Source organism: Eleutherodactylus coqui, chromosome 1 (assembly GCF_035609145.1).
Source record: "Eleutherodactylus coqui strain aEleCoq1 chromosome 1, aEleCoq1.hap1, whole genome shotgun sequence".
Taxonomy (NCBI): domain Eukaryota; kingdom Metazoa; phylum Chordata; class Amphibia; order Anura; family Eleutherodactylidae; genus Eleutherodactylus; species Eleutherodactylus coqui.
Genome location: NC_089837.1, coordinates 455,832,384 through 455,860,263, shown reverse-complemented (window position 1 = coordinate 455,860,263; position 27,880 = coordinate 455,832,384). Strand labels below are relative to the sequence as shown.

Sequence of the window (27,880 nt, the reverse complement as noted above, 5' to 3'; positions counted from 1 at the left end):
GTACTTTTTGCACATGCAAAAAAATGCGAACCGACGCTCCTGCCATATTTAGTCTGATGCGTAGGAGCAGATTGCGCACTCATGCCTCCCCATTCACACCTATGGAGGCTATTAGTGCACTAATGTGCCACTGAGTGTAAGTGTGTGTGATGAGGCTGCAGGAACACGTGCAGGGCTCCCCATACTGCAGCCGGGAGTGGGAAGTACTAGAGGGAAGGCAGGAAGTGACTGCACCGACCTCCCACCATGCTGCAGGCTCTGTCCCTCTCCCTGCTCCTCAGCCTGGTGATCCAGTGGATCCTGTGGGCGGTAGCGGCTCTGCTCCACACTGAGAAGTTCTATGACCTGGCAGGTAAGCACTTACTGTGTACGAGCTATCCCCCCACCCCCTCCTGCCAGTACTGCCAGGTTCCCCTCAGCTCCCGGCACGCCAAGGTTCCTTATGTAATACATGTAAACAGTAATGGCGCGCGTCACATGCGTAACCTAGCAACAGTGCAGCGCCCGTAACAAGTACAGTGCGCATGCGCAGTGGCCGCCCGCGCTCTGTGTTTGAGGCTCGGTATTTCCAGGAGGCAGTTCGTGAGGCGTTGTCAATAGCAACCACTTACATTGCCGCTCACATTTTGGACTTTAGGCCTCACCCAGGCGTGTTATAGAACCTATTGATTTTGGTGCTTCATTCACATTTGCCAGTTTTTCACACAATGTTTGGTCGCTTGAAAAAAAAACGAAGTATGGCCATGTTTGCGTGTGTATTATGCCCCGAAACAGGCCATAGAAGTGAATAGGCCAGCGCAAATACGCAAGAAACACAGTATATATTGCATGCCTGCACATCAAAACCATGGCCCTCCTACTTATTTTTTTGCGCACATAGATACGCTGTGTTTTCACGCACATAACAAAATACAGAAGGGCTAAAATGCGCCGGTCTTGGGATATTTTTCAGTCCGTTAATATGTGAATGAGCCCTTAGGCTTTGTGCGCACATTTGGCATTTGATGCGCATTTTGCTTCAGGTCTGCCGCCAACAAAATTCGCAGCAAACCAGCAACATGCGAACGCAGCCTAAGCGTTTATTCACACAAGCGTCTTTACGCGGCTATTTTGTCGCGCTAAAACATTGGCCAAATAATCGCTGCCATGGGAAGCATTGGATTCAAGTGCATTCGTTCACACGGGCAATTTTACGGCGTGTCAATAAATTGCAGCATCAAAAACGTAGCCGATTTTTTTCACCTTGCCCTATCTTTTTCACGAAAAAAGCTGGAGGCTCCCATAGGAGTGTAAAAAGGGAGGGGGAGGGAGCTTATCCGCGTCCGGCGATCGGGAAAGAAGACGGCTGCCTCTAAGCATTAGAAATCATTGTGAAGATTTCTTCTGACTGACGGAATTCCCCGCTGCAGCGTATTTTTAACGCCATACATGAATCGCGGCTATTCTTTGATGCAATTTTCAGCTAGCGTAAAATCACCACCTAGTTGGTTGCTATGGACAACCACTTGTCTTTTACTGTAGTTTGAACCTCTTGAGGACGCAGTTTGTTTGTTCTCATTTCTTGTTTTTCCTCCCCGCTTTCCAAAAAATCGTAACTTTTTTTTCCCGTCTGTGGCTATCGAGGGGCGTGTTTTCTCGTCTCAAGGTGTATTTTTAGTTTTATTATTTAATGTACAATTTAATGTACTGAAAAACTGTAAGAAAATTTCTAAGTGGAGTGAAAAGAAAAAAAAAACGTAATTGTGCGAATTTTGGATGGAGGTATTGTTTTAGAACAGTGTGTGAAGGCTCGTTTCTTGTAGTTATTGATATTTTAAGGGTAAGGGCTAATGCCCACGGCCGGATTTCCGCCACGTTTCACCGCAGCTATTAGGTTCGATTGAAGCTAATAGCTCAATATTCATGCTGCAGAATTCCAATGTGAAATTCCGCAGCGTGAAATAACCCGCGTCCTATTTTTTCCTCGGGAATACGCGTGGTCGTCTTCCATTGTAGTCAATGTAAGCCGCCCGTCATGCTATACTTCCGCTGTAGCACCCTGGAAATATAGCGTGAATCCGCCCACCGCCGTCAGCGTCAGATGACACTGCCAGCACGTCATGCGGGAGCTGCACAGCAGATCCAGAGGTGAGTATGGGGTCTTTGAAGGGGGGGCTGTGACGGACTCGGCTGAGCTATTCTGCTTTCGGAGCCCGTCATGGCTGTGGGCATGAGCCCTAAATGTGACTTTTTGATTGCTTTTATTTAATTTTTATCTCTGAGATGGGCTGACCACAAAAAAGCACAATTCTGGCGTTGTCTTCTCTCCGATCACAGCTGTTGCAGCACGCTGTAATCTGCCATGTATGGAGCCGATTTAGCTCTCAAGTTCAAACCTAGTGCACATCTGCCGTACATGTAAAGTGGATGTCGCCAAGGGGTTAATCTCCTAGCATGTTTCCATGTAATAAGCTGTAACGTATTAAGGGTGCCTTCACATTGGCGAGAAAACTGCAAGATTTGTGTGTTTCTAAAACAATGGGAGAACTCCACGATCTCCTGCCGCGGCTGTGACAGCCACGGCGGGGGATTTCCATCATCCCTGTAGCGATGCGAAAAACGCCTCTCATCTAAGGGGCTTTCACATGGGGGCAAGTGCGATATCGGGCCGTGACTTACAGCCTGGTAACGCCCTTGCTAGTATGAAGGAGCCCTAAGGCCTCCTTCCCACGGACGGATTTCCGCCGCGTTACCCGCAGCTATTAGGTTCTATTGAACCTAATAACTCAATGCTCACGGTGCGGAATTCCGCACCGTGAAATCTCCCGTCCTCACCCGCGGCATGCTCTATTTGCCGCGGGTGTACACGCGGCTGGCGTCCATTGCAGTCAATGGAAGCCGTCCGCTCACGCTATCTTCTGCTGTAGCACAGCGGAAGATAGCGTGAAATCGCCTCATTGCCCACCGCCGCCGCTTCATATGACGTGGCTGGCCACGTCATGTGACGCTGTGGGCGTGTCTTGTGACGTTGCCGGCGTGTAACATGACGCTGCGTCGCGTCACGCCCGAAGCGTCATGCGGGACCCAGGACGCCGGATCCACTGGTAAGTATGGGGTCTCTGGGGGGCGCCATGACGGGCTTCGCCGCAGAATATTCCGCGGCAAAGCCCATCACGGCCGTGTGCAGCCAGCCTTAAGGTGTAGTCTAGGACTTTAACTACTGATGACCTAGCCTCAGGATAGGTCATTAATAGTTGATTGATGTGGGCCCAGCGCTCGGGTTTCCCACAGATCAACTGATCGTTTAGCTAGCTGTTAGTGCAGCAGGACGAATATCTTCAGTGGTCAGGGGAGGAGTAGTAAGGCCCAATGGCCACAGGTGGTTTTGAATTGTGGATGATCCGCAGTTCAAGCCGCCCATAGGGAAACATGGGCATCTGCAACTGAATTAAAGCATGCAGATTTGATTTGCGGATCTTTGGGTGTGGAAATGAAATCGCAGCATGCTCCATTTCAGTGCGGTTCCCGCATGGACGGGTTCCATTGAAGTCAATAGAAGCCATCCGATCCGCAGGAAAGCAGGAGTTTGGAAAAGAAAACCTCTAGTGCGCATGTGCGCCGGACTGCGCTTCCACACACAGCCGCAGTACAGAAAAGAAGATCTTGACGAGGAAGCAGGGTCGGATCCCGAGCGGCAGGAGCCTGTCGATTAACCACTGATGACCAATCTTGAGAGTAAGGCCGCCAGTCCATGGGCAGTGCGATATACCGCCGCGGGAGCTGCTGCCGTGGAGCACTTTGTTATCGTAATTTTCCGTGTGATTTTTCTGTGATGAACCTATCTTTAATGATAGGTTCATCGCGATTTTTAGACGCAAGCGGTACATGCTGAGGATAGTACATGCTTTCCATAGTTATCCAATGGAAAGCGTTCACTGCGTTACCCACATGTGGATTATCGTTGCGGGTATCGCAGTGAAATACCGCCTGTGGACAGGAGGCCTAGGACATCAGTAGTCAATTGGACAACCCCTTTAATTAAAACTAAGCCCTATCTGCAATAAAAAAAATTCGGCCTCCAGAAAGCACTGCCTCTGATTGGCTGAGCCGCGTCACTCGATAACCAATCAGAGGCAGTGCTTCCTGGAGGCAGGGTTTTTCAAACCCTGGACCAGGAAGAATTGCCTGAAGACAAGTGCTAGTGAGCTGCGGAGAAGTGTGGCACGGCTGTTAGGTGATGTACCTGTTTTGTTTTTTTTTGTCTCTTTTTTTAATTACAGACAGGACTTAGTGGTACGGCTTATATTTCAAGTCCCCCCCCATCCCCGAAAATCCCGGCAAAAAAGCGCTAGTGACTTTGTAGCGCCATATGCGACTAAAGTCTAGTGACTTTGTAGCGCCATATGCGACTTTGTAGCGACACAAAATCGTGATATTGCATAGAACACAGATATCGTGTCGCCCGTGTGGAAGTGGCCTTAAGGCCTTAATTCGCTACTGATTTTTCAAGCCTGAAACTCAACAGTTCGTTTAAATGGCGAGCGTTCAACCACTCACTAAAGTTCCTGTCACTGATGGCAGCAGGCCTGCTGGCTAACTATTTTGTTCCTAGCAGTATGCACACCTAATGGCTTTACTGAGGCCAGCCTCACTTACAACTCTGTGCAATCGAATTTCTAAATGTCCTCTTTAGGTCTTAATCCCACACTCTCTCTGTTCGCCAAAGGGCTCTTTACTTTGAATCCTGAGCATTCTTTCAAGCAGGGAAGCAGCAAAAAGCTGTATGGTGCCTCACTGCAGTCCTTAGGCCACTTGCATGCAGTCGTTTCCCAGCTCTGCAGACTATTGCACTTCAACAATTCAAAAGTCACCTCTGCTTTCCAGCAGCAGCTTCTCTCGTTTCAACTTTCCCTGTGTCACAGCAAAAATTCTTTCTTATATAGCGTTTGTAGTGCCAAGAATCTTTGGAGCTCGTTCTCTGGAGTGGGTGGAGTTGGGATTTCTTCACTCACAGCTCTGACAAGCGATATTAACTTTCTGGCACTTCCTGAATGCCCTGCACCTAAATCTGGTGCACAACTCTCTCTTCTCCTATTCTTCCCCCTGCCTTGTCTGACAAGGGGGTGGAGCTTAGCATGGCACTTTGGGCTGCTTGTCAGAGTGGCTATAAGTTCCTATAGTAAGAGGGGGAGAGTAGGGCATTGCTCCCTCTCTTACACATTTGCAATCAAAGTGTTTTAGTTGGGCTCAATTATAAAACCGCATCAAATTGTACGTTGTGCGATTTTTTTTTTTTTAGCTGCCTCCTAGCTGCACCTCAGCCATCGCGTGTGAACACAATCTAATTGGTGTTTGTAGAAATTCATACGCATGCTGCAGAAACAACCCCATCCAGGTATATTGTTCAGTTTACACATTTCTGCCACGAATTTGCACTGTGTGATAATACTACCAGTCAAAAGTTTTCGAACACCTCAATTTTTCCAATTATTTTATACACCGTTCCAAGTTCAGCAAATAACGTGAAATGGGTAAAAAATAAGTTAAAAGTGTAAAAAACTTATGCAATTTTAACCTGAAACACAATAATAGTCTGAATTTATGATTTTTACCGGAGGGCTTTTTTTCAGGGAACATATCAAGGACAGCTGCTCTGTAGCACAGAAAGCAAATTATGGTTTGAAATTGGATGCAAACTATTCCTACAGGTGCCTCAATTTGTGTACATTATTTGCAAACCCTCTGATTCTGTATAAACAGTGTTGGAACAGACTCCATTATAGCACTCTCTAGGGCAGGATTTGGACAGTTTTTGCTCTTCAGGACAAAGCACATCATAATGGCACGAAAAAAGCGAATAACCAAATAAGAAGACAGTTATAACCCTTACTTACAGTGTAGGTCTGTCCTATGGAGAAATTGCTAAGAAAGCCAAGGTGGCAGTCAGTATAGTTTCCTATATCATCAGAAGGCTCTTGGAAACTGGAGGAAACTCTGACAGGAAGAGGTCTGGCAGACCAAAGGCCACTGATCAGATGACAAGTTTTTGAGAGTCAACCATTTGCGTGATCGTCTCTTTACAGTACAAAAGCTTCAAGCGCAGCTTTAATGCAGTAAAAAATAAGCAAGTTTCCATCTCCACTGTAAAGAGAAGACTTCTATGTGCAGGTCTGACAGGTAGAGTAACAGTAAAAAAGCCACTGCTAAGATTGCAAACTAAAAAAAGACTTGCTTGGGCCAAGCAGCATCTCCGGTGGACTACTGAAGAGTGGAAGATCTTATGGACTGATGAATCAAAATGTGACATCTTTGGTACATCGAGCAAGATTTGGTACGCCATCAAGTAGATGAAAGGATGGCTCCTGAGTGTGTGACACCAACTGTAAAGCTTGGAAGAGGAAACATGATGGTCTAGGGCTCTTTTGCTGAATCCAGAAATGCTGTGAACTTTCATTGCAGAATTCATTCAATGTAATGACTGAATTCCACAGTGAAAACCAACATAATGAGAACACTTGCATAATCAGCTTGGCTGAATGAGGATTTGGCCGACGGGTATCATGTGTAAGGCTAACTTCACACGAGTGAGCACGAATCACGGCCCTTTATTGCGCACCCCGCCATAGGAATTTCCCCGAGCTTTCGAGGCATTTTATGTCAAAACAGCCTGGAATCTGTTTGGGGATGTAGGGATCCTCTGCCACAGTGGAGGATCATGGAGTTTCTCTGTTTTCAATGGGAGACCTCGCATTACATCGTGTGCACCTAGCACGTGGTGCGATGCTGCCACCGGCCACATTGAAAACAATGGGTGCTGCGATGCGAGAATACGTAGAAAGATAGAACATGATGCAATTTATTTCCTGCATTGTGGTGCCATGCAGGAAAAAAAATCGCTCATGTATATGACTCCATTCAAAAGTATGGGCTTCAGCTTTGTGCATCTCATAGTGCACAAACCTTGCACGATTTTCTCGCCCGTGTGAAGGCGGCCTAAGGGTCCTTTTTACATGGCCTGATTCTTAGCACCGATTAGCGAAGTGTGTCGATTGGCTTTTGTTTAAATGTCTTTTACACAGACCAAGAAGTGCTGATATGGGGCTGAATGATCCTCAGACAGGGACCAACGAACATTTTTATGCTTGCTAAAAAGTTACAGGTGGCCAATGAATGTTCGGCACTTATTTGTGGCCTGATCGCTGTCACTTTTTGCACAGCCAGATGATCTGGCGAATGTTCGTGCCCGATAATCAGGCCGTATAATAGGATGTTAAGTGTCCTTTTTACACAAAAAGATAAGATTAGCAAGTCCTTAACATTGCCAAGACTTGAATTTATACATTGCAATAATCATGTGGTTTTCTTGTAATTGCCTTTGCTCATGCATTCACACCTCATTCTTCCTCTTATGCTGTCCATTACAACCGTCAGATGTTTACACAAGCAGATATATTGCCAGCAAACAGTAATTTTTAGGTCACCAAAAAGATGTGATCAACAAAAAATGAGCGTATTATTGTACATTGTTCACTTGCTTTACAAAGGCTATGGAAACCTTTGTGCATGACAATCAATACACACACATCTTACTAAGGCCTCCTGTCCATGGGCGCCGGGGAGCAGGGGAGAGCTGACAGCTCTCAGTGCTAAGCCTATCTGATGGATATACTCACAGCGGAGAATACCGGCAAATCGCAGCATGTTGCAATTTAAATCCTGTGAGCGGAGAATCGCTATGATTCTGCGCTCGTGGGCAGTGGGGCTGCGCTTTTCATAGTAGTCTTTTTTTTCACTGCTTTTCCTGCGGCTATAATCCGGCCGGTGGAAACGCAGTGAAAAATCGGCCATGGACAGGATGACCTAAGTCCCTGCAGAAAAAGGATGCACTTTTCTGTAGGGTTCTTGCATTGAGTGTTCCTTCTCATGCATTTAGAAAGCCTCATACTTGATTTACAGGCTCTCCTACCTTCAGGTTTCCGTCTCAGGGGCCTTCAGAGCAGTGATCAACTGGTCACTTTCATGAGTGTGCACAAGCTCAGCCCCCCCTTTCCTTCATCTCTTTTAGAGGCTGTGTAGCATAACCACGCCCACTCAATACTACACAGCTCTCTCTATCCTCTCTGAATAGCTGCTGTTTTGTTCCCCCTCACTGCTGACAAAAGCAGAAATTTCACCTGGAGTAAATTATAGCCCTCTGTCATGGTAGCTTTCTCTGCTCTGTCCTCTTTATCTCCTCCACTATCCCTGGGCACTGTCATACAGCCCCCTGTAATAGCTTAGAGGAAAGGCATTGCAGGCTAGGGTTGTTTCATGCTCACTTAAAGTAAATATTTGACTTGCCGACAATCAGAAGATAAAACACGCAGAATGTGAAGAAATATTGTACTGTGATTACATTAAAAAGTAAAGTTTTTGATTACATTAAAAAGTAAAGTTGCAAAGTTTTACCTACTTAACACAAGGTATTTACAACGTAGCTTGCATGTATCATATACTGTTGTTTTAGGTCACGTGCAGATTGTTCCTTCAAACCCCTAGGAGCTAAGAATGCGTCAAGCACAATACTGCTGTTGTCTATCATATATCCAACCTCAGAGCCACATACCGCAACTTGTGCACAACAATTTAAGAACTTTTAGACCACCTGAGATCAGGAAGTATTACATAGGTTTTGGATCTGGGCAGTAGCTTCAGGGTAATCTGCAAGGTTACTGTAAGCTTTCCTAGGAATCAGTAGAACAATAAGATGTGTATTTGTTATGGGAGAGCTGTGAGCAGGAGGTATTAGTTCTGTACTACTCGTGCGGAGATGTTCTCCCCTAGAAGCATTACCTCCTGAATACGGCATCTATAAGAGCATGCCGTGAATCTCTGTCTGTCTGATCCTCACGGAGAAAATCCTCAGTTTGAAATCGGAAGCATGAAGAAGTAGAGTAGAGCTGAAAAAGACAGATTTCCATCTAAGGAAATAAAAAAAAAATGTAATAATCACTTATCATTCCACCCACTAATCTACTTATTCAAATTGGACGAATTTGAAACAAGTCTGCGGCTTTTTTATGGTGACTAACAAATTTGATGTCTTGTACTTCAGCTTATTTACTACCATAATTTATTTTTAAAATGTCGTTAATTCCAGGCTGCTGTACACATGAAAAAGAATTTAAGTACATCACATAAGAAAAACAAGTACAATAAACATGACTAAATAAATGTCAGAATGGTTAGGAGGACGCCGACCGCGAGGGTTTACAAGCTGCAAGGGAAGGAGGAAGGAGACAATAGGTGAGAATAAAAGCTGCTCATATGGTACTTTGGTGGCAGCAGGGTTACTGTAGGTGAGTGGTGGCCAAGCTATACCAAACGTGCCAGAGATGGCACGCAGAGCCCTCCCTGCTGGCACACGCGCCAGCCGCTGCTCACCAGGGTAGTGAATACCGGCTGGGGTGCAGCGGTTCCCCTGCCGGTATTTACTCAGGGGTGCTAGCAGCACTGATCCCAAGTGCAATCTGTGACGTCAGTGTGCACCCGGGATCCTCCTCCCATGACCTCTCCTTGGTTCTGCAAGAGCACAGGCGAGGAGGCTACTGTGTGGGGTCACTTTTAGTATTAGAGCCGCTGTGGGGGTCATTATTACTGCTGGAGACTGCTGTGGGGGGGGTCACTATTACTACTGAGGCTGCTGTGGGGGTCGCTATACTGCTGGGGTTGCTGTGGTGGACATTTTCTACTGGGGCTACTGTGGAGGTCACTATTACTATTGGGGCTACTGTGGGGGGGGGGGGTCACTATTAGTATTGGGGACGCTGTGGGGGTCACTGTTACAACTGTGGTCGCTGTGGGTGTCACTGTTACTACTGTGGCTGCTGTGGGGGGTCACTGTTACTGCTAGGGACTGCTGTGGGGGGTCACTGTTACTGCTAGGGACTGCTGTGGGGGGTCACTGTTACTGCTAGGGACTGCTGTGGGGGTCACTGTTACTGCTAGGGACTGCTGTGGGGGTCACTGTTACTGCTAGGGACTGCTGTGGGGGTCACTGTTACTGCTAGGGACTGCTGTGGGGGTCACTGTTACTGCTAGGGACTGCTGTGGGGGTCACTGTTACTGCTAGGGACTGCTGTGGGGGTCACTGTTACTGCTAGGGACTGCTGTGGGGGTCACTGTTACTGCTAGGGACTGCTGTGGGGGTCACTGTTACTGCTAGAGACTGCTGTGGGGGTCACTGTTACTGCTAGGGACTGCTGTGGGGGTCACTGTTACTGCTAGGGACTGCTGTGGGGGGGGGGGGTCACTATTACTACTGAGGCTGCTGTGGGGGTCGCTATTACTGCTGGGGTTGCTGTGGTGGACCTTTTCTACTGGGGCTACTGTGGAGGTCACTATTACTATTGGGGCTACTGTGGGGGGGGGGGGTCACTATTAGTATTGGGGACGCTGTGGGGGTCACTGTTACAACTGTGGTCGCTGTGGGTGTCACTGTTACTACTGTGGCTGCTGTGGGGGGTCACTGTTACTGCTAGGGACTGCTGTGGGGGGTCACTGTTACTGCTAGGGACTGCTGTGGGGGGTCACTGTTACTGCTAGGGACTGCTGTGGGGGGTCACTGTTACTGCTAGGGACTGCTGTGGGGGTCACTGTTACTGCTAGGGACTGCTGTGGGGGTCACTGTTACTGCTAGGGACTGCTGTGGGGGTCACTGTTACTGCTAGGGACTGCTGTGGGGGTCACTGTTACTGCTAGGGACTGCTGTGGGGGTCACTGTTACTGCTAGGGACTGCTGTGGGGGTCACTGTTACTGCTAGGGACTGCTGTGGGGGTGACTGTTACTGCTAGGGACTGCTGTGGGGGTGACTGTTACTGCTAGGGACTGCTGTGGGGGTCACTGTTACTGCTAGGGACTGCTGTGGGGGTCACTGTTACTGCTAGGGACTGCTGTGGGGGTCACTGTTACTGCTAGGGACTGCTGTGGGGGTCACTGTTACTGCTAGGGACTGCTGTGGGGGTCACTGTTACTGCTAGGGACTGCTGTGGGGGTCACTGTTACTGCTAGGGACTGCTGTGGGGGTCACTGTTACTGCTAGGGAATGCTGTGGGGGTCACTGTTACTGCTAGGGACTGCTGTGGGGGTCACTGTTACTGCTAGGGACTGCTGTGGGGGTCACTGTTACTGCTAGGGACTGCTGTGGGGGTCACTGTTACTGCTAGGGACTGCTGTGGGGGTCACTGTTACTGCTAGGGACTGCTGTGGGGGTCACTGTTACTGCTAGGGACTGCTGTGGGGGTCACTGTTACTGCTAGGGACTGCTGTGGGGGTCACTGTTACTGCTAGGGACTGCTGTGGGGGTCACTGTTACTGCTAGGGACTGTTGTGGGGGTCACTGTTACTGCTAGGGACTGTTGTGGGGGTCACTGTTACTACTAGGGACTGCTGTGGGGGTCACTGTTCTGCTAGGGACTGCTGTGGGGGTCACTGTTCTGCTAGGGACTGCTGTGGGGGTCACTGTTCTGCTAGGGACTGCTGTGGGGGTCACTGTTCTGCTAGGGACTGCTGTGGGGGTCACTGTTCTGCTAGGGACTGCTGTGGGGGTCACTGTTCTGCTAGGGACTGCTGTGGGGGTCACTATTCTGCTAGGGACTGCTGTGGGGGTCACTGTTCTGCTAGGGACTGCTGTGGGGGTCACTGTTATGGGGATCACTATTGCTACTGGGGACTGCTGTGGGGATCACTATTGCTACTGGGGACTGATGTGGGGATCACTATTGCTACTGGGGACTGATGTGGGGATTGCTATTGCTACTGGGGACTGATGTGGGGATCGCTATTGCTACTGGGGACTGATGTGGGGGTCACTATTGCTACTGGGGACTGATATGGGGGTCACTATTACTATTGGGGCTACTGTCGGGGACACTATTACTGTACATTTTCCTTGTACAAATGAGAATAGGGCTGATCCTTCTGCACTGCGACAGCCCTTCAGATATTTGTAGACAGCTATTAAGTCTCCTCTCAGCCTTCTTTTTTTAAGCAAAACCTTCCCAGATCCTTTAACCGTTCTTTATAGGACATGATTTGCAGACCGCTCACCATCAGATGAGGTCTGACTAAGGAAGAGTAAAGGGGGACTTACTACCTCAAGTGATCTAGACTCTATGCTTCCTTTAATACATCCCAGAATTGTGTTTGCCTTTTTGACTTACGTTCAGTCTATGATCTATTAGTATACCCAAGTCTTTTGCACATGTGCTGCTGCTTAGCCCAATTCCTCTCATTCTGTATGTGCTTTTTTTCATTTTTCTTGCCCAGATGTAGGACTTTGCAGTTCTCCTTGTTAAATACCATTTTGTTAGTCGCTGCCCACTATGCAAGCTTTTCTAGATCTTTTCGAATACTCTCTCTTCCCTAGTTTTAGCTGTCCCTCCTAGCTTTGTGTCGTCGGCAATTTAATCATTTTCCCATAAATTCTCATCCTATCACCTATCAATATGAGATACTTTGTCTAATGATTTACTAAAGTCAAGATATACTATATCCACCACATTTCCCTGATCAACCCAGTCTATGACTCTGTCATAGAAGGAAATTAGATTTGTCTGGCATGACTTGTTTGTTACAAACCCATGCTGGCTCTGGTTAATTACTCCATTGTTATCCAAGTATTTGCATACATGCTGTTTAATAATTTGTTCACATATCTTTCCCAGTATAGAAGTTAGGCTCACAGGCCTGTAGTTTCCTGGATCCACCTTCTTACCTTTTTTGATAGGGACAACATTTGCCCTTTTCCAGTCTTCTGCGACTTCTTCTGTTCTCCAGGAATTTTCAAAGATTCTGGTGAGTGGTTCAGCAATTACCTCTGCTGCTTCCTTTAGTATCCTAGTATGCAATTGATCTGGAGCTTGAGAATTCATTTAAGTTAGCCAAGTGTTCCCTCACCATCTCTCTGTTTATAGATAGCCTGCATGTTTTTATTATTTGCCCTATTGCACAGGGAAGATCAGCAGATGGGTACTGTTGTATTATGTCTCCCCCAGAATTATGGGTGGAGACCTTAAGTGACAGCTAAGGGCTTGGTAACACCCCAAAGTTTCTGATTGGCTGGGGGAAATTTCCATAGCAGCTTTTGCCGCTGCTGCGGTGATGTGCAGCCGGAGACACAGACATCAAAGCCAGAAGCAGCAGGGCTGGGATTGCGCCAGGCAGGACAATTTCAGTGCTTTCGTGGCTGGAGATGTTAGGGGCACTGCAACCTAAACTCCTCCGCTGTTGCGGCGAAGACACATGATCGGGCGCCGGACACAGTTGCAGCCAGGACAGGAGATCGCGTGACAGCGGAGAGGAGACTCACAGTGGCTCAGCAACCGCAGATGGTAGGGGCACTGAGACCTAAAAAAAACACTGCAGGCGGGAGCAGACATGGGACACCACCAGGGCAAGCAGGGAGAACACAGTCACAGCGTGCAGTTTCCTTGTCTGCTGCAGCACGCACCGCTGTTAGCAGTTCCATTGCAGTGCACCCGGTCACTGTCCCCTGCAGCAAGGTCCTAGCAGTGTGGGGACTCAGGTTTGCCTTGGATGGAGGGTTAGGGTTAGTTCAAGTGTTAGGCTTACATTATTAGCTGATAATGCTTCCATGTGAATGCTGCCCCGCTCCCACATGCAAGCATTTACAGCTAATAATGTATGCCTAACTCTAACCCTCCATCCTCACTCCCCACGCTGCTAGGACCTTGCTCCAGGCAGCCAATCACTAGCTTTTGGGCCTACACTGGGCGTATACAGCCCATCACTAGGTTTCCACCCATGCTTGTGTTGGAGATAAGGTACAACAGTACTCAGCGGATGTTGCATTCGCTTTCTGAGGAAAACAGATATAAAATAGGAATTTAAAAGATTGTCCTTCTCAACCTCATTTTTACCCAATTCACCATATTCATCTTGTAAGTATCCAATAGCATCTTTGACTTTTCTTTTGCTTTTGACATACCCCCAAAATCCTTTTTCTTTGCTTTTGGCCTCTGTTACAAGCCTCAATTCATTATCAGCTTTAGCTTTTCTGACACTTGCCCTACAGTTTCTGCAGACCACCTTACATTCTTCTTTAGATATTCCCCCCTCTTTCTATTTGATAAATATATTTTTCTTTCTTTCTAACGTGTGCAAGTTCTGTATTCATCTATCCTGGTCTCTTTAAATGCTTCCCATTCTTCCTTCTTTTCACAATATTTTCCAACTTTCTGTCCTTAAGAACATCCAGCCATTGGATTCTTCCTACCCTCTTTCTGAGTTCATTAAAATCTGCCTTTCTGAAATCCAACTTTGACGTCTGAGTCTTCTCAGGTCTTCCTCCCCTTGTTATCCAAAATTCAAGGACAGCGTGATCACTGCCTCCTCATCTCACAGCCATCTTTACTTCCTCAACCATTCCCTCCCTGTTGGTAAGAATTAGGTCCAAGATAGCAGATCCCCTTGTTTTCTCTTCTACCTTTTGGAAGATAAAGTTGTCAGCTAGAGTGGATAAGAACTTGTTGGTTAGATTACTTTTACCTGAGAGAGATTCCCAACAAATGTCTGGATAGGTAAAATCTCCCATGATCACTATGTCATGCCTTTTTGAGAGCTTGGCCATCTGATGTAGAAAGAGTTTATCAATATCTTCTGCTTGTCCAGGTGGCCTATAGTGAATGTCTTATGATGTTCTCTCCTTGTCTGATTGTTTGAGGTAGTGAGTTCCTGAGTATGGGGGAAGCATAGGAAAAATCTTAGAGATGATTGTATAAGGAGCAGATAAGAGGAAATCAGAGGAAGTGGTCGTGTGAGGACCAGAGACTGTTTTAGGAGGTATCGGAATATTATGTCAGAGATGTATAGAGGGGACAGGTTATGGACAACCTTATATGTTGTTTTTTATAGCTTGAAAAGAATTCTCTGGCTAATGAATAGTCTGTGAAGGGATTGGTAGAAGGAAGTGACTATCACTGCTGCCAGATAATGGGGGAGCCGAAGATCTCTTCTGGCCGCCCACCTCCATCCACAATAAACAGGAATCCTTCAAAGATTGAGCGACTCCTATTTACTCTGAGCGAGAAGCTACTCCGTAGTCATTCCTTTTCAATGAGCTGAAACGGAACGACTAGCGACTTCTCGTTCAGTGCCCTGTGTACATGGGCTCACAGTCGCCCGTTATCGCTCATTTGAGCGTTTTTTTTGGTAACTATTGGACCATGTAAAGGTACCTTAAAAAGGGGAGAGGTGGATTAACTGGGCAGCGGAGTAGGAGGTTGGATTGGTGGGGTGCAAGAGTGTTAGATGGGAGACCACAGATTAAGATGTTGCAGTAGTCTAGGGGGGAGATGATGAGGGCACGCATTAGAATCTTTGCTGACCTCAGGGTGAGTAAAGAGCAGATTGAAGAAACATTTTTGAGCTGGAGGGGGCAGGAGGTGGTAAGGACTTGGACAAGTGATTTGAATAAGAGAAGCAAGTTATAGCATCTGTAAGTACAATCCACACCATTAAATGATGAACTCCTTTGTACCGTGGTTTGTGGTTCTACAGGTTGAAATGTAACATCTAAAAATGAGAAGCGCATGCAGTTCTGCATACAACAATGAATATTTGTTACAGGGAGGAATATCCAGCAGAGGCGTAAGTAGACGCTCCTGGGTCCCGATGCAAAATCGGTAACAGGGCCCCTTACCAAGCATGTGCTATCTACAATACCGTTGTATTTGAACATTCATGTCATTTACACCCAATCTATGTTTTTACCCTTTCAAGATCAAATATTATTCAGTATTTAATTTTTCATTTTTGTCCCCACCTCCCAAGAGCCATAACTTTATTTTTCCATGTGAGGGCTTGATTTTAGCAGTATATGTTCTATGTACTTAATGGTACCATATAATGTAATGAAAAACTTGTAAAAAGTGGCATCAAATTGAAAAATGCAATTGCACCATTTTTGGGGACCCTTGTTCTTACAATGTGGCAAAAATGACATTAACTTTATTCTGTGGGTCTGTATGATCACAGCGATAGAAAGGTTTTATAGTTGTTTTTTATGCTCACTTGCTTCTGCCACCACATTCTTACCCGACTATGTTTTTATTTTCCAGTCATTGGGCCAGTGTGAGGGATTGCTCTAGTTTCTATTGGTACTATTTGTAGGGACATATGACTTTTTAAACACTTTTTATTCAATTTTTTCATGCAGACAATGTGACCAAAAAAAAGCACAATTCTGGCATTGTATTTATTTATTTTTTTACAGCGTTCCCTGTGAGGGATAAATAATAAGATATTCTAATAGATTGAACTTTTACAGATGCAGCAATACCATTTATGATGGGGCTTAAAACAAACTCCCGGTCCCAGATAAAGCAAGATGGACACTTCTCTGCCTCCCTGTTGTACGCTGTGCAATAGTTTGCATTGGTAGTCTAAGATAGTACATACTGCTCTGATTGGCTAGCACTGCTCATATGGGCAGCACTGACCAATCAGAGCAGTATGTACTGTCTTAGACTACCAATGCATAAAAATGTACAGCGTGCATCAGGTTGCCAGGGAAGCAGTGCGACACAATTTGTTGTAGCTCCCCAGCAGATTTTGCCCCTTCAGTTAAAGTAGTAGGACTTGCTGCGGATCTGCACAAGAATGCGCATCAAATGGTATGGATTTTGGTGCCTATTATTTTTAGCATACCCTGTATTTCAAGTGAAGGAAATGTGTTCATGCTTCACATTACTTTTCTAATTCTAGCCAGCAGATGGCAGTGTGCTGTAGTAACAGGATGCCACTTGGTGGCTCATTACTGTTACAGGTAGCAGAGTTAGCGGGCACCTGCTATAAATGTACTTGGAAGATGCTCCAGTGGTTTTTTTTAATATAAGAGCAACCAGAAACGTCACATATATGTTTTCATTATCAACTTTGCCCACAGAGGAATCAAAGCAGCTAGCGATCCTCACTCAGTACCCTGTCGGGTCCCACGTTTATACGGGGCAACATATTCTGCAAGACTCTGTGGAATATTCCGCCTTGCAGAAAAGTCTGCAGCAAATCTGTATGTCTAATGTGTGGATTTTGATGTGGAATTGGGAATTGCGCTGGCAATTCCATGTCAAAACCTGCATTTTGGTGCAGATTTTAACAGTGGACTATTCTGCAATGTGAAAGTGCTGTTGGTTAATATGCTTCGCATTGTACTCACACTTTAGGTTAAGATGCACCAGACTCATGTATTTGCCTTTGCTGTAAGTACTGCTAGTACAGTGAACAACCAGGACCTCGGCCTTGTTCACATCATGCAGTTTTGCCGTGAATTTAGTTAAAAGTTTAGAACAAAACTTTTATTCTCTGTTTGGGTTTTGGGTAAAAACAAACATATAAACCGGCACTGAAATGATCACCGTGTGCAAACAATGGGTTTTCTACTGGTAATGACTGATGATATATTTCTAGGATGAAGAATCCAAAGTGAGGTCCGCATCTCCAAAAATACTCCTTTTAGGAGTTCCAAAATACAGCATTTCGGCTTCTTATGAACCTTTGTCAAGTACTGACGAGACATTATGCTATTTTCATTCTTCATTTCATATTTCTATGATATACCATCAATACAGGTATAGTTCGTGCGACATCCACTGATCGCAAGAATGCAGAGGAAATGGCATTTATGCATGTCGAAAAATGTCCTTCACTACATGGATTTCCAAAATTGGGGCATGCAGAATTATGGAGGTACCGCCATCGTGCACGGACCTGGATGTTGTTGCAACCTATTTGCAATGCCAATTGTGGATGGTTTCCATTTACCTCAATGGAAGCCGTCTGTGCGGACGCCACACAAAAATAGAACATGCTGCTTTTTTTCCCCCCTGCTTGTGAATATTGCAATTTGTTTTCGTGAGTGTGTAGGAAAAAGCAATTTTGCATAGAATGTTCTGAACAGTATATACTGTAGATCCTCCGTGCGGACGCCAACCGCGGATTCCGCAATTCAAACGAATTTGTGTGCCACCAGCCTTATTCTAATTATTTACAGCAGCCACCCATGAATCTTCAGGTTTCAGCACAATAAGGGTACACACATCCGGACAGATTTTCCATCCATTTTGAATAGTTGTTTGCACATGGCTTTTCTTTTTACTTGAACTGATGTACAAAAAAAAAATTGTAGTGTGTCCCATTATTGTCCGATTTTCGGGTGAGAATAGCATGTCAGGGTGCTGTGTAGCACGTCGGATAGTACACGGACGTAAGGTCCAAGTGCTCTGTGATGCAAGTTCTGCATGAGAATCTTGTGTGCAACGTGTACATCACACGTGCATGCACCCTTAGGAAGTATGGAGGAAGGCTGAATTGTACATATTGGTGATACAACATGCAAATGTGAAAAGGCGGTATGGTCATCACTTATCACAGAAAATGTACGGCTGCCCTATTTCCTAATGTAACGTTTTCAATAGGTAGCGGGACGTTCCTCCTTCTGTCACACCTTAGCCTGCGATGGACAGGAACACACCATTTCCGCCAGCAAGTGCAGACTGGTCTGATCACGGCATGGGGAGTGCGGTAAGTGCACATGTGAGGTATGGGACTTCTCGTTTGTACACTAATGATTTACTGTCTTTCTCGCTTCAGGCTTGGTACATTTTTGTTTCTCCGAATTCTCCGAGATGGCCATGACCGGAGATTCAACAAAGTGCGAGATAATCCAGGAGTGTTTTTCGTGTATTGGACAATGCAAGGTGAGTAGCTGCAAAGAAGATATCACTATGTATGATATGAAAGGATTGGTTTACATGCCTCGCACCACATTCATTATGTGTTTAACCCCTTAATGCTGAAGCCTGTTTGCACCTTAACGAAGAGATTTTTCTGTTTCCTGTCTCCTTCCTAGGGCCATAACTTTTTAATATGTCTGCCGATATTGTAATATGATGGCCTGTCTTTTGGCGGGACAAAATGTATTGTTTAATTTTTATCACGTTTTTTTATAGGGGAATTGAGGGGAAAAAATTCTACCATTTCTTTTTAAGATTTCATTTGCATGTCGTTCAACATGCAGAATAAATAATGAAACGGCATCATTTTATAGGTCAGCGCAATTTCAGCGATACTAAGTTTATGCAGTTTGCTTCGCTATTCTTCTACACTAAAACCCCTTTTTTTTTTTAAGATTTGCTTTTATATCGCCGCATTCCAAGAGCTGTAACATTTTTATTTTTCTATCAATGGAGCTCTACGAGAGGTTTTTTTTTTTTTCTTTTTTGCGGGATGACCTCCAGTCTTCATTTATCCAGTTTTTGGGAACAAATAACATTTTGATCACTTTTTTTATTCCATTTCTTTTTCTAGAGGCAATTGTGACATTGTGTGTGTGTGTGTGTTTTTTTTAATGGTGTTCACTGTGCAGTCAATAGAAAAAAACTGGAGTACGGCGCATGACAGCATGTGTGACATACGTTGTTAGGTGCAGTACAATTGCGCTGTTATACGCAGCAGAATGCTGGGTTACCACCAGCTCCAGAGCTGTAAAACACTACGTGACCACTGCAGCATTTTACGCTTACAGCCATGTGACCCCGGTCTAATTCTGCAGGTCAGTATGATTACGTTGCTAGCAAATTTATATAGCGTTTTTTTTTTGCTTTTTGTTTTTTTGCTGCATTTAAAGACCACTAACATTTTTCTTTTTTGTCAACAGAGCTGTGTGGGTTTTTTATGTGGGGAAAAGTGATACTTTTTAATGGTACCATTTTTTTACATAATAAAGGAGGAAAAGGGGGCTTGGGTGTTTTTATATCTATTTTTTATACATACATTTTTTTCAAACTTTTTTTTTTTTTTAGACTTTTAAACTTTTTTTTATTTTCCCTCCACTAGGAAACTTGAATATAACTATCCTTTATGGTTCTCATAATACAAAGCAGTATAGCAGTGCATTATAAAGCCTAGAAAGCTCAGTGGCTGAGCCGAATAGGCCACCATAACTGGCAGACCCCAAGGGCATATTCAAGGACCCTGCATTCACATCGCAGGGGTCCGATGGGTGACAGAGGGAGCCCACTCCCTCTGTCAGCTTCTTACATGCCATGGTCACATTGACCATGACATGTAAAGAGTTAAACCAGAGGGGATCAACGGTTTCTCCAGTCCCCACTGTGAGAGCAAGTACCAGGCTGTTATCCAACAGGTGAACCTTAGCTCCACCTGGCACAGAAGACCTATGCCAGGCTTCTGATGCAGGGTCATAAAGAAGTACATGGGTGGTTATTAAGGGGTTAATCACTCCGGTGACATAGCAGATAGGTGTGGTCTCACTGGAAAGGGGTGTGGTGTAAGCACAAAACTGCACCAAATTTTAGCATAAACTTAGTCAACAAGTTACCTACAGTCTATGGGGTTTTCCAGGGAAATTGATGGCCTATCTTCAGGACAGGTCATCAGTAGCTGATCCGCTGGCATCCACTACTCGGGACCTTGGCCGATCAGCTCACCGGGCGCCCGCTGTCAGCGCCACAACACACAGGGGTACGGAGCAGAAGCTGCTGCTCTGACCCCTGTGTAGTGGCTGGTGCTCAGAACTGCTGGTGCAGCTCCTACTATTTGCTGTGTCTGCAGTTTCACGCGCCGTCCACTACACACAGATCGCAGCAGCTTCCCCTCCATACCCCTGTGTACTGCAATGCTGACAGTGAGCGCTCAATCAGCTGATAAGTCAGGGTCTCGAGTGGTGGACCCCAGCCAATCAACTATTCATGACCTTTCATGAAGATGGGTTATCAATGGTATTTCCTTTTTAAGACGCACCGCATCGTCCAGCATGAGCCTTTGTGATAAATGTGTTCATATTTAACCTGTCTTGTCTAAGCTTACGCTGTCTATTAGGCCTCATGGCACGCACACTCGGATTCAGCGTTGGAAATCCCGCACAGAATCCGGCCATGACCATGTCAGGTGACCCTGCGTACCTGTGTGTGCAGACAGTAGCGTCCGCGTGGCCCTCTCTTCTTCCCGGTTCTCTGTACTGTGGATGGTCTGCACGGCTGACTGTCGGACATGCGCAGTACAGATTTTTTATTTTTTTCAAACTCCTGAATCTGCAGCCTGTCTGCAATGTCAGTTGTGAACGGGCTGTTTATCGGACTTCAATGGAAGCCGTCCGTGCGGGAACCACAGGATGATGGAGCATGCTGCGATTTTTTTTTTTTTTTTTTTTTTTTTTCCCCCCATCCGCGGAAATCAATTGCAGTTTTTCTGCACAGCATGCTATGGAGGGTTATTGCTGTGGAATCCAGAGGCAGACGCCCGCTCCGGATTCCGCAGGAAAAATCTGCCCATGTGCATTGGGCCTTAGTCAGGAATAATGAATCCACCCCATTGAGTTTCCTTGCCCAATTTTCCACTCTCTCGTATTTAACCATTTCACTTAACTCCCTTTTTCAGAGACTAAAAGGTTGTTTTTGCTTTCGACAATCCTTACTTGTTACAAAGAGCCTTTGACAAAAACTGATCACAAACTTCCCCTGCTGGGAATCAAGCAATTCGCTGTAATTTATGGGAAATCTGTCAGCGAGTGTTCCGTTTCCCTGCAGTGCCGCTGGAAGGCCAAATAAACATCAGTATATAAAAACTTGTCCGTTTTGCGTTGGATGTTTTTTCATCGAAGTGCAGTTCTGTATGTTATCAGTCTGCGGTCCATGCGCCTTTTTTCATTTCTGTATATCATCCTTTTTTTACTGTATATCCTCCTTTTTTTAAAGTCCGCAAACAATCCCCCCCGAGAGAGGCTACAATTCATTTCTCTCTGCATCTCTTAGCAAGGGATCAAGATGGACGACACACAGAAGTCAGTTTAGAGCAGTGCATGCTACTTTTTCTTTTTTTTTGCATGAGATTCGTATGTCTGTGTGAAAAGACTGTTGCATGATTTGGCACATTGAGAACGCATGGACCCATAAGAGTCAGTTGTAAACTCGGAAAGCACATGAATTGAAAATACAGTCATGTGAAATGGCCCTTAGGGAAATTATGTGTTACACGGTGCCAATGCATATCAGTGTGCTGTCAGTGTAGGGGTGCATTCACACGAACGTATATCAGCTCGGTTTTCACGCTGAGCCGATATACGTCGTCCTCGTGTGCAGGGGGGGGGAGGATGGAAGAGCCAGAAAACCGAGCCGATATACGTTCGTGTGAATTCACCCTCAGGCTGCATTCCCACGAACGTATATCAGCTCAGTTTTCACGCCGAGCCGATATACGTCGTCCTCATGTGCAGGGGGGGGAGGATGGAAGAGCCAGGAGCAGAAACTGAGCTCTCGACCCCTCTCTGCCTCCTCTCCGCCCCTCTGCACTATTTGCAATGAAAGGAGCCGGGACGGGGCTAAGTGCCGAGAATTCGCCCCGCACCGTTCCGCCTTTCCCCATTGCAAATAGTGCAGAGGGGCAGAGAGGGGGCGGGAGCTTAGTTCCATCCCCCCCCCCCCCCCCCCCCTGCAGATGAGGACGACGTATATCGGCTCGGCGTGAAAACCGAGCCGATATATGTTTGTGGGAATGCAGCCTAATACAGGGCAAGTCCTTACTCTGGCCAAGACATGAAGATTCTGAACAGAGGACCCCCTGTATTAACTCACAATTACATAATGGGGTGTATAAAAGGAGTTTTCAAAACCAGTGTCCTGTTTGTACGGGGCGCAACTACTGCGCCGCTCATGAATGTCACCAACACGTCAGACCAAGATGTAACTAATGTTCACAATGGACCAATGTAGACATAGATTGAATCAGAAAAACACAGGGAGCACAAAATAAAGCAAATAAGGATAGAACTACGGGGATGAAAATACTATCCCTAACTAACTTTGGTGTGGTAGACCATGCTTAACCCAATGAGGACCAAGCACTGTAAATTTACGGCGCTTGGTCCCGGGCTTAAAGCCTAGTCGTATGTAAAATTATAGCAGGGATTAAAGCCTCCTGCTTCTGCAATCAATTAGAAGCCGGACGGGTTGTCAGCTGTTAGTCACAGCTGATAACCTGGAGGAGGAGGGAGAAGTGAGTTTTAAGCCTTTCTGCCTGGTCCTTTATTTAGTATACATCACTCAATGAGCGCAATGTACTAACAAGTAAAAGTGGAAGTATAACTTCCACTACGCGAGCCAGCAGTCAGTGACCGCAGGAGGTCCTCTGGCACAGCAGAGCTACAGGGTCCCAGAGGTCTTATATGATCTCATGAGGGACATAGATGGTAAAAAACATAATTACATACAGAAGTAAAAAAAATGACAGAATAAAACTACAATACATACATAAGGAATAAAATAACCCAAAGCCGACACCAACCCAAACAGTCCCTTTATGCGCCCTGTAATCTAAAACCATACATATTATGTATCAAAACGTCCGAAACAAAATAAGGAACCCGTTTCCATACTTTATTTTAGTGTAAATATACTAATTTTAAAAAAATAACTATAAATGTTAAAAAAAAAAAATTAGCTTTTAAGCTCTAATAAAACTAAAAAAAACTGAAAAAAAGTTTGTGAAAATAGCCTTATATGTCACAGGATAAAAAACGGAACAAAAATAATTTTGGTAGGGCGGTAAAACTACCACATGGATAAAATCCCTAAAAAGTGTCTGGTCCTTAAGGGGTTAAAAGCAGGATGATCGCTCCACATCAAGAACCTAAGGGGACTAGTCTGTCCCTAGATGGAAGATAGAGAAGATGCTAAGTGCAGATGGAAAGAGCAATGTATGTAAGACGGTATTTGGTAGAAGCGAATAAACCCCACAAGGGACAAATAGCCACAGGTACTTAGCTGACAGGAGTCCGCTGCCTCACCAAACACCTCAGGCAGGACAATAACCAGCGCCCATGTAGAGGCGGACCCAATAATTCACTTCTATTGTGGCTGATTGGTCAGCTAGAGGACACGCCTCCCTGTTGGCCAATCAGTCCATACACCACAGGAGCTGTTGTAGTAAGATTGTGAAGAAGGGCACATTATAAGCTGAGCCTACTGAGGGAGTTTAGGCAGATGATGGTGTCACCCCTGCTTCGCTTCCTGGTTACGGCCGGCACACCGCAACAACCAGACACCTTTTTAATATGAATCTCCATCCTTCTTTCATTAATGGGCCCAGAATATTTGTAGGGTAAGTTTGTCTGCAAGGAAATCCACAAGACACGTCTGCACCAAATCATGTGGATTTTGCTGCAAATTAGTGTGGATTTGCTTCTGTGGATTTTTCTGCAGAATCTGAGAAAAAGGAAAAACAAAAGTCAGTTGTTTGAAAACGTGCAGTTGCAAATCTGCAGGTAAGTATTAATCAGTGTGATTAATTAGTGACATCACAGGGACATAATGAGTTTTATGAAGTGCACACTTAATCAATCCCGTATTGGATATGTCGTCTTCTTCCTCCTCAGGCATATGGATATTTGTAACATTACTTCCCTCTTTAATGTTAAACCTTGAGAAAAGAAACAAGCCTCTGGGCCTGACGGACTACTGTGGCTGGACCTTGTGGCTTGTTGGATTCCTCATAGAAGCAGTTGCAGATCAGCAGAAGTGGAGCTTTAAAGCTGACCCTGATAACGCGGTGAGCGCTGTTCAGTACCGGTCCCGCATGTTCATTCCTGCCTTTTTATTGTATATGAGATGTGTAATTAGGAGTGATCGAAAACAAAAACACCCATGAATTATATACCTACCTCCTGAAGTATAGCTGTGATGGGTTCAAGCCTGCTGGAATGAGGTTTGCCATTGATAAAGTCTTATAAGACAACTTTGCTGGACAAGTACAAAGAGGCGGCCCAGACATGGGGAGAGGGTCTGTTGCAATGTCTGTGATATTGGGAGCAACTCTCAGGTTGCCCAATGGTTGAACCCAGCAGAACCTACTGAGATCATTGTATTTCTCAATGCTATCTCATTTCCCTTTAGAGCTATCATTATAGCTAGTAGTACATGCGAATATATAAAACGTATGCGCTGAATGGCCCCTTTATTTCAGACACCCATCTAGGACCTCCTTTGGCTATTAGAACTGCAGCAGTTTGTTGGCATAACTTCCACTAAGTGTTGTTCTACAGTAATATTGGACCCAGGATGTGCCAAGAAAACCTTCCCCACACCATTACATCACCTCCACCTGCCTGGACTCTTGCCACCTGACAGGGAGGATTCATGGTTTCATACTGCTGATGCCAAATTCTGACTCTCCCATCAGCATGGTGCAACAGCAACTGGGTTCTTCTGATGTGGTGGTGTTTTTCCACTGCTCAGAGATCCAATTTTTGTGGTCTTTTGCCCACTAGAGTCTTGCTTTTCAGTTTTCCTTAGACAGCAATGGTGGTCAAATTGGTTGTCTACTGTTATAGCCCATCCGTGTAAGGAAAGAAGCCGTGCATTCGGACATGGTACCTGGAGCAGCAGCATTGTATTCCACTGTGATTTGCTTGAATGTGCACCACCTGTTTGTGAGAAGGATTCTTGACATCCTCCTCTGACCCCTTTCATCGACAAGTTGCTAACACCCACAGGATCCCCTTTCGCTGGATGTTTTTTCTTGAACACACCATTCTTTGTATTCTCTTGACACCGTTACATGGAAAAAAATACCCACAAGACTGGCAATGTATGAAAACCTGGCCCCAGCTCGTCTAGCACTAATGGCCATGCTTCATTGGAAGTTGCTGGGATCGCTCAGTTTTTCTTTCACAATATGGATTCAGATTGAAACTCATCCATAGAAAACTTGCTCACTCCGCGCTCACTTGTTTCATTTCCATACAGGGAAGCTCCCATCATGAAGTACAGGTGTCTCTAATAAAGTGACTATTCCCTGTATATTAGCATTGGGAAGCGGAGCTTGTAGTTCCCCTGGAGGTTTTCTGAAACCTCCTCAATCACCTGAAAATCCATTTGACGTAATATAGTTTATACTAGACAGTGAAGGGGAGGCTGCAGCAGTATTTGTCCCTCAGTAAGAGAGTACTGTAATGGCATCCGCCAGCTTTCCATCTGTATGAGGGACTTGGGGAGGGGAAAAAGTCTGATTGGTCAGACCAAACTATTGAGTTGGGACTTCACACCAGGAAAAGTCTGCCCATTCAGCAGCTATGAAGAAAGAAAATCAGCAGAGGGGTAAAAAATATACCCCGTTTCTATAGGATAGACACAAGATTATTGGATGTGGTGGGTTTTAGAGAAGAGGAGGTCTTCATAAGACAACCAGTTTGAGACTGGGTTCCCATGTTACAGCAGCCACATGTGGCTTAAATGTTCCCCATCTGCTGTGGCCAATGCAATTTTGCTGGTAAAATGGCAGCATTACCAGTAAGAACATGCGCCATTGGCCACTGCAGGAGGGTGGTGTTTTGGCCAATGACCAACCTGTTTTTCATACATATTTATTGGACTTACACTGTTGGCCATAATTATGATATTCTCTTATTATGATAACTAGATTGACGCGGTGTCCGCTACGTGAACATAAAAAGGGGTTCGTTCACATTTGCGGTGTTTCCCTGCATGGTACTGTGTTGCGATACTATGCAGGGAAATAAATCGCAGCACGTCCATTTTTTTTTGCGATATCACCCATTGTTTTAAATGGGACAACATCACAATGCCCTGCCGCAGCTGTGACAGCCGTGCCGTGGGATTCCTTTAGCCCCGCAGGTATACAAGGCTGTTTCCATGTCAAAACTCCTCGCATGGAGGGGTTCCCACGTGGATTGCGAGGGCGATATCGCCCTCACTAGTGTGAAGGAGCCCTGACTCTCGCTAGCGCGCTGCTGGCTGAAGCACAACAGTGCCGCTAGACTTAACATAGGAACTTTGACCTTGCTGACAGTCACTCAATATATCAAACTCAAATTGTAGGATTTTACGGCGATGGTGAGGATGACACCAAATCTAATGACTCCAAAATCATCCATCAAAGTGTGGTGAAAGAAAAGCCTGCAGGCATTCTTATATTAGATCGCTACAAGAAATTGGATAGACCCAGAAACAAGATATGTCCATAGACGGCTTGTCCAAATTATAATTTTTTAAAATTTGTGCTCACCAGCCCTTTCTCACCTTTCCCGGCGCTCCAGCAATGCAGCTTTTATCTTGCAGTTGATGCTAGACTTATAGGATGCTGCAGCCAATCACAGAGCTCAGTATGCAAGCACTGAGGTCTGTGACTGGCTGCAGCAGCCTGTGGCGTCCTGTTCACAGACCGCCTCTGCAGCCGCTAAACACAGTGTCAATGGGAAGATAAAAGCTGCACTGCTGGCGCCTCGGGCATGGCGGGTATAGACTGTTTAAATTGGTGCTCCCCCCTGGTCAAAGAAAAATGCTAACTCTCACAACCTCTTTAATGAATAACTGTGCGGCATTTAATCTATGATGGAAGTAACGTGGCATTATGTTATCTGTTTACATTCAATAGGGTAATTTTATCCAAAGTGGTCTGTGGGCGTACAGCCGTCATCCAAACTACGTGGGGGAGATCCTGCAGTGGAGCGGCCTGTGTCTTTCTGCCTCATCGGTGTTCAGTGGTTACCAGTTCCTGAGCGTCATATCCCCAATATTTGTGTGGTTCCTGCTCAGTTACGTCAGTGGTGTTCCCATACTTGAGAGAGAGGCGATGAAAAGATGGGGAGCGGACCCCGGATATAAGCGCTACGTCCAGCAAACCCCTGTGCTCTGGCCAGTGAGGGTCTAACCTCTCCGAAGATACTGTAGCTGTACAGATTTTATACCAAGGCCTGTATCAGAACATATTTTTGTGATCGTCTTCCATCCATTACTGATGGGGCACTCTGCTTTTTTAAAAATTTTTTCAAATGTCATGAGAATATTGAATAAAGTCAATAAAAAATAA

At 45.6% G+C, this 27,880-nt stretch overlaps 1 protein-coding gene across 1 annotated transcript; it reads left to right on the top strand.

Annotated features, from left to right (window-relative positions):
- The first annotated feature begins 214 nt into the window (after positions 1-214).
- Positions 215-27,880, top strand: LOC136582799 (uncharacterized). The gene is made up of 5 exons (XM_066584058.1): positions 215-352; positions 18,454-18,559; positions 18,629-18,735; positions 24,429-24,601; positions 27,446-27,880. Exons 1-5 carry the CDS (start codon positions 247-249, stop codon positions 27,719-27,721), a joined length of 768 nt encoding a protein of 255 aa, XP_066440155.1. The 5' UTR covers positions 215-246; the 3' UTR covers positions 27,722-27,880.

Coding starts and splice junctions, on each gene's coding strand:
- LOC136582799 (XM_066584058.1), top strand. CDS start 247: ATGCTGCAGGCTCTGTCCCTCTCCCTGCTCCTCAGCCTGGTGATCCAG. Junction 18,560..18,628: donor ATCACGGCATGGGGAGTGCG/GTAAGTGCACAT, acceptor TTCTCGCTTCAG/GCTTGGTACATTTTTGTTTC. Junction 24,602..27,445: donor AAGCTGACCCTGATAACGCG/GTGAGCGCTGTT, acceptor TACATTCAATAG/GGTAATTTTATCCAAAGTGG.